The 7,226-nt window shown below is 62.5% G+C and overlaps 1 protein-coding gene across 1 annotated transcript; it reads right to left on the bottom strand.

Moving 5' to 3' along the window:
• Nucleotides 1–1,688: 1,688 nt before the first annotated feature.
• IRX6 (iroquois homeobox 6) lies at nt 1,689–5,875 on the bottom strand. The gene is made up of 6 exons (XM_054078853.1): nt 5,719–5,875; nt 4,461–4,697; nt 4,090–4,199; nt 3,522–3,829; nt 2,936–3,376; nt 1,689–2,602 (listed from the first exon to the last, which is right to left on the bottom strand). Exons 1-6 carry the CDS (start codon nt 5,761–5,763, stop codon nt 2,439–2,441), a joined length of 1,305 nt encoding a protein of 434 aa, XP_053934828.1. The 5' UTR covers nt 5,764–5,875; the 3' UTR covers nt 1,689–2,438.
• Nucleotides 5,876–7,226: the final 1,351 nt, after the last annotated feature.

Below are 7,226 nucleotides of genomic sequence, written 5' to 3'. Positions count from 1 at the left end.
GGGACGGGGCGCAGAAACCCCAAAGCGCGCGGGAGTCCCCATCCCTGGAGGGCTTTAGAAGACGGGCGGACGAAGTGCTTAGGGCTCCGATTTAGTAGCGGGGCCGGTTCTGCGGGGCCGGGGCCGCTGCCCACGCGGCTCGGCGCTCACCTGGGGCGGCTCCGCGGGGCGCGGGGGTCACGGCGGGGCCGCAGGAAGGGCCGGGGGAGCCGCGCCGTCTCGGCCGCACAAAGCCGCCTTTTCATCGCGGCCTCCCGCCCCCGCCGGGCCCGTAATTGCCTGTGACAAAACTTCATTAGCGAGCGCGGCGGCGGCCCCGCGCTTTAGCGCTCCACCGGCTTCCCACCGCCGCGGGGCCGCCGCTGCTAATTGGGGGGCGATGCGGGGCGAGGGGAAGGGGGGGGGGGGGGCGCGACGGCCGTGGAGAACGAAACGGGGTGGCGGTGGGGGGGACTGTTGAGCTCCGGCGGCTGCTCGGGGGAAGCTGCGGGGCAGCGGGCTTCGCACCCTGCGCGGGCGGCTGGTGGGCGATCAGCCCCCATCCCTCTGTGGCCCGAGAGCTGCGCTGCCCCCGCGCCGCCGGGCGACCCGAGTTCACCTGCGGGAGCTCAGCGGCGTTAAAAAGCCCAGCTCGTAGCAAAGCCCAGCCAGAAGAGGGTTTAAATATGTTTATTATGGTATTGGAGGGGCTGAGTGTGTTCCTGTGACAACCAGGGGTTTTAGATCTATGCCGGAACGTTCGCAGGCTCCGCTCCCGGTATTAGTTCTCCATCAATCCCCACTCTGGTTTTTAATCAAAACAGTATTCGGAATATGATTCCCGGAGATTATATTTTGAGAGATTTGCGATACATATCTTGCTGGCGTGACAGATTGCAAGGGAGTCCTGGGCGGGCGGGATAATCTGCATCTCGGTCGCTTGACCTTTAATAAAAGAGGAGTAAAAGTAATAAATCAAAAAGAAAAGTCTGAAGGCTCCCTGGAGGTTACCTTCGTGCCTCGGAAAGTCCCCAGAGCCTGCACCCGACTAATTAACCGCCCCGAGGGCTCCGTCGGGGCCGGGCCGGGGGCAGCTCGGGGAGCTCCGGGCCGTGCAGGTCTCGTCCCCCGTGGGCAGCCCGGACAGCCTCGTCTATCGCCGCCGGAAGGAGCCGGGCGGCTGCCTTGGGGCGGGCGGGACACCGGGCAGCCTGGCGGTGTTCCCGGGCAGGTTGACAGCCGTCCCCTCCGACGGGAGCGCAGCGGAGGAAAAGTCGCCTTGCAAGAACCTTTCGAAAGGGCCTAATACTCTTTATTACAAGACCTAATCCTTCAAATCCGACTTGAAATAATGTTTATCTTTTCGCAGCTTAATTTCCCCTTACTCTAAGCTGCGGGTCACTGCAACAGCCTGCGGCTCCTGCGCCGCCGCTTGCCCGGGATGCTCCGCAGAGCCGGGGAGCCCCGGGGCCGGTCTGCGGCGCACATTCCGGATCCCACCCCCGCCCCGTTCCCGGTCGCTCCGTTCCCTGCTGGCCCTCCCTTACCTCCCACCCGCCCTTTCCCATGCAAAGCCCCACGGAGTTTCCTTCTCAGCAGCCCGGGGGCGGCGGGGCCGAGGCCGGGTGCAGCCCCCGATTTCCATCCTCTAGGCTGACCCCTCAGCCTCTCCTTTCCCTTACGAGCATCTTCTCCGGTCGCAGACCCAAAGGGCTCCCATTCCTGCACCCCACTGGTCTCGGTAGCCTTTGGTAAACATACAGAAGTCTACTCGATATTCAAGATTGATTTCCCTGATTTATTAAGGCAGAATTCATTGGACTCTATTGACCACAAATGACTTAATGTAAATGTTGACCCCGGTGAACTTGGAAATAGCAGGTATAGGGTTGATCTATAGATGACCTCTTAATTACCACAGTTATTAATTTAAATTATTGCCACTGCTTCTAGAGACGGGAACAAAGAAACATTCTTTCCTCATCCCTGCTTGGTTTATTAGTCTGAACACAAAGTGTTTGATGACACTTTTAATTAAACAGAAATAATGCAGAGATACGGTTTCCCTTTCTCGCTGTCCTGTAAAGTGCAGCCCTGCTCTCTCCGCTGGCCGAGGGCGCTGACCCGGGGCAGGGACCGCTCCGCCCGGGATGCTGCGGAGCTCCCGGGGTCACCGCGCGGCTTCACGGCCTTCAGCTCATCCGTGTTAATTAGAGACTCTGAAAAATACTTTAGGCGGTGTCTATGTACAACGACGGGAAATACACAGCCCGGCGAAAACTTGCGCCGCTCCTCCTCCCGCGGGCGCGGAGCCACCGCGCCTCCTGGGGCTCCCAGAGGAGGAGCGGGTTTTATGGGGGGGAAAGGGAAAAAAAAACAACAAACCACGTCGGGGGGGGGTCAAAAAAAAAAAAAACCCAAAAAAGAGGACAGGTTCATTTTTGTTTCTGGCAAAGACGTCAAGGCGGGTGGTGGCCCAACGCGCCCCCGGCCCCGTGCGGGCAGCGCAGGGCGAGCCGCGGGCAGAGCCTGCGGGGCGGGGGGGTCCCGGCTCGGGCCGAGCCCAGAGCCTCCTCGCTGCAGCCGGAGCTCCGTCGCCAGCGCTCAGACGGGGCGGGCGGCCCTGCGGGAGAGAGAAGCGGAGATGAGCGCCGGCCGGGCCCTGTCGGGGGGTGCCGACCCGCCCCTCGGGGGCCCCGGGAGCGGGGCAGGGCGGCGTCCCCGCCCTCGGTTCCAGGCCAGCCCCGCACCTACCTCACCTCCGCAGCACCGGCCGGAACGCCGTGCGCAGCCGGTCCAGGCACGTCCCGCCCAGCTCCGCGCCCGCCTTGGCGCCCCTGCCGAAGCCTGCACAGACACAAGCGGCTCGCGGCGGGCTCTCCCCCGACCCCGTGCCCCGCTCCCCTCGGCGTTTAGCACCGGCAGCCCCGCGACCCGGCCCCTCCGCCGCGGGTACCTTCGCCCGCCGCCGCGTACTGGCACGGCTCCGCCAGGGCGCGGTAGGACGCGCAGCTCCGCGGGAGCGGCTGCAGGCTGAACGCGGGGCTCCGGGAGGCTTTGGAGGGCGAGGGCGGCTCCCCCTCCGCCCCGCGGCCCTCGGGGCTGCCCTTGGCCGTGCGCGCCAGCGACCAGATGCGCGGCTTCTCCGCGGGCGCGTAGGGCGGCGGGGCGAAGTCGGCGGCGGGGCCCTTGGCGCAGGGGAAGGCGCGGAAGGGGCCGGGGAGGCTGCAGTCGCTCCGCGGAGCCTCGGGCAGCGCCGCGCCGAGGATGGGGGCTTCCTGCAGGGAGCTGGCCCGGCCCTTCTCCGGCTTCCCCGCCTCCTCCTCCTCCTCCTCCTCCTCCAGGTCGTCCAGGTCGCTGAACGGCAGCTCCTTGTCCTCCTTGCAGCTCTTCTGCTCTGCTTGAACACGCGGCGGGGAGGAAGGGGCACCAGGGCGTTAGTGGGGTGCGGGGAAATTGGGGGGGGGGGGGGGGGGGGGGGGCTCGAAATCGGCCGCCACTTCGAGCTACTTCGAGGCGCCCGTCCTGCCTCGCCCGCCTACCTCTGCCTTCGCTCTCCGCGCCGTATTCCTCCTCTTCCCGCGGGGTTTCTTCTTTTCTCTCTTCCCCGGCTTTGTTCTTGGGAGACCAGGTCATTTTGTTTTCTTTCTTGAGCCTCCGTCTAGCGTTAGCAAACCAGGTGGACACTTGCGTCAGGGTCATTTTGGTGATGATGGCCAGCATGATTTTCTCTCCTTTGGTGGGGTAGGGGTTTTTCCGGTGCTCGTACAACCAGGTCTTGAGGGTGCTCGTCGTCTCTCTCGTTGCATTTTTGCGTCTGGCCGAACCACCGAAATCCACCGTCCCGTACCTGCCGGGGGATGGTTAGGAGGGGGGTAGGCTGGGCTGCGGGAGACCCCCGGCCCCGCCGCAGGTCGGTTTGGCCCTGCCCATCATCTGCCATCGCTGCCGAAGTTTGATTTTAGCTGACTGGTCCTCCCGGGGCGCCTCGTTTCTTTTGTACAACGTTTGTCAGGTCGGAGCCCCCCCCCCGCCCCCCGCCGTTTGATGTCGGCCTCTGCCTCGCAGGGCGATGCTAATGCCGCCGGGCGCTGATCAAAGGGGTTTTACCTGTCGTACTGGTACTGCCCCAAGGAATGATCGTAGGAGTAGTAGGCGGCGGGCTGCGCGATCCCCGAGTGCAACGTGCCGGCGCCGTCCTTGATTTCATACTGGGGGTTCTGCAAGGCGAGCGGCAGCGTTTGGCGTCGAGCCGGACGGGAGCCCCGCGGCAGCCAAATCCCCCCCCATCCCTCGACGGGACGCGCCCGTTCCGCCCCCCCCCCCCCCCCCCGACCCCGGACAGCCAAATCCCTTCATCCCCTCCCATCCCTCGACGGGACGCGTCCTTCATCGCTCCCCCCACCCCGTGTCCATTGCCCAAGCACGAAGTTGTCCGCCTGTTGCACGCCCCCCGCCCGCGGCGCGGCTCGGGCACTCACCAGCGCGGTGTAGAGCGCGGCGGGCTCGGCGCTGTAGGGCAGGTAGCCCTGTCCGGCGGCGTACGGGGCGCCGTACATGCCCAGCGCCGCATTGAGCTCGGCGCGGGCGGGCGCCAGTAACCGGCTCTCGTACGGGGCGCAGCACAGCGAGGCGGCGGCCGGAGCCGGGGAGGCATCCGGCACGGAGCGGGGGGCAGCCTCGCAGCAGGTCGTGCTGGGGCTGGCGGGCACGAAGAACTGCGGAGAGGAGGAGAGAGACGACGCCGAGTGACTGTCGAGGCAGCGCCGTCGAGGGAACTGAGCGGCGTGTGCGCGGCGGTGTGTGTGCGGGGGGGCGGGGGGAGGCGAGGAGGGGGATAGGAAACAATTATAGGAACCGGGAAATAAATGGAACGGGAAGCTGGAGCCCTTCGGAAGGGGTTACGATTGATCAAGCAGGCAAAACTTTAAGGAAATAGTCGCTCTCGAAAACGGCAAAAGGAGCCGCACTATTCCTTCCTTCCCGCCCCCGCTCGCTGCGTTTGCATCGATTCAAAGTTGCGATTACAGTTAATTTGACAATAGACAAAGCAGTAAATATGTCAGCTAACGCAATCGAAGGCATTTGATTTCAATAAGTTCCAGGGGACAGCTAACTTCCCAAGCGAGGGAGGCACATCTTGCAGTGATTACGGTGTATAAATAATTCTACCCAAATAAATCGTGACTCGAGGTGCGGGACAGCGCCGGCTCGGTTAATGCAGGGTGGGGGGGGGGGGGGGGGGGTGTCCTTCGGCAATCGGATGGGGGAGAAAAAAAAAAAAACCCAAAAACTCCCGACAGATCTTAATAAAACACAGGGAAAGGACCGGGGAGGAAGGGTGGAGAAATCGGCTCAGCCCGGTTCCGCCGGTGCAATTCCGAGCTCGCTGAGCGCCTGCCGCTCACCCTCCGCGGGCTCGAAGAGCGGCCGGGATTGATGTATTATTTGTTTGTTGCACTTAAAACTGAACGGTGGAAGACGGGGGGGGGGGGAGGGGAAATTACCGGTTTCCTAAACGCCTTTGCTGTGCACGCTGCGAGTTATTTGTTTAAGCCTAACACAACACAAACGAGACATAAACACACACGCACATTTTTTAAAAAAAGGCTCCAGATGTGCCCTTTTAAAAAAAGACTCTAAGTAAGGGGAAGGGAAGAAAAAAAGGGAGGGGGAACAAGACATCTGGACAGCAGCAGCAGAATCTGAACAAAAGTGAGTGCTGCTCACTCGCCTTACCTGTGAAGTGGTGCTGTAGGGGTATCCGAACTGAGAGAAGGACATAGTTGCTCCTTATTTTTGGACCATAGGCAATATTTTCCCCCCAAGATCGATTGTAACTAAACCCTGCTGCAGGATGCACCTTCTCACACACACATTTCCACGTATGGCTTTTTTTTTTTTTTTTTCTTTTCCCCTCAATTATAGATGATTGCACTTAAGAAAAGCAGCCAGACATCTGAGGCGGGGGGGGTGTGGGGGGGGGTTGGTGGCCGGATTAAAAAAATAGGCTACCCCCCACCTCCCATCGCTCTTAATAAATATGTTTATAGAGAGAGAGTTTAAAAAGCCACCCCACATGTATAGAGTTGAAGTGCAAAGGCGCTTTTTGCGAAGGGGGGAGGTGGGGGGGGGGGGGGGGGGGGAGAATCACGTAGGGCTTGCAAGATAACGGAGCTTGCTTGTATTATTTTCTGCTCTCCGGGTCTGTAGCGCTGTCGGTGGGCGAGCAGCGGGCTGACGTCACGGCCCGCCGGAGGAGCCGCGCCGGGCAGGGCGGCAGCGCCCGCGCTCCCCTCGCCGCGCTCTCATCTTGTGCCGCGATGCACGTCAAAGGCAGGGACCGGGGACGCGTCGCGGATGGGCGCCCGCTCTCCCCCCCTTCTCCCCTTCTTTTTTTTTTTTTTTTTGTAAACACAATCCAAACAAGAGTTGGGGAGGAAAAAAGTAAAAGGAGGGGAAAAAAGACTCTGTGTGTGTATATGTCCCAGACCGGGCAGCTCCGCAGGACCGGAGCGCAGGGCGCACCTGAGGCAGCAGCGCTTGGGAGCTTCCCGCTGCCCGCGGCCCTTCCCCATGGCCCTGGCCCCTTTTTAATGTCCCTGGCTCCTTCCTGATGTCCCTGGACCCTTCCCCATCTCTCTTCCAGCTGTCCCTGGCGCCTTCTCGATGTCCCTGGCCCCTTCCTACTGTTCTCTGCCAATGTCCCCGGCCCCTTCCCGCTGCCCCCGGCTCTGCCGTACCCCACGGGCTGCAGCCGGGCAGCCGTGCCCCCCCTTGCCCCGGGTCCGCAGCCCTTGGCGGCCGCAGGGAGCCGGCCCGAGGGCAGCCCGCAGCCCCCGTCCCTAATGAGCGCCGAGCCCCCCATTCTTCTCCGCTGGACCCGGAGCGGTCCCCGGGGGGGCGGGACCGCGGCGGGTCAGCGGGGAGGTGATGGATGGCTGCCCGCAGCCCGGCCTGCCCATTACCGCCGCGGCGTAATTGCATCAGTTAACAAATGGAAATGCCCTTGTTTAACCATCGACTTACATATTGCGGATTTGCCTTTGAGGCGAGATCCCCGCGAGGTAATTGGGATTCCCCCCCCTCGCCACCCCCACCCCCCCCCTGCGGCGGGGGCTGCCGCGGCGCTCCCGCTCCGGCCGGCGGCAATTAAACAAGAAATGAACTAAAGAAAAGAAAAAACAAAACAACTCAACTTTCCGTCGCTGCCCAGGCAGGCGGGGGCCGTGCCCATCCCCTTCCCC

This window comes from Cuculus canorus, chromosome 13, assembly GCF_017976375.1.
Source record: "Cuculus canorus isolate bCucCan1 chromosome 13, bCucCan1.pri, whole genome shotgun sequence".
NCBI lineage: Eukaryota > Metazoa > Chordata > Aves > Cuculiformes > Cuculidae > Cuculus > Cuculus canorus.
This window is presented reverse-complemented; position numbering and strand designations above follow the sequence as displayed.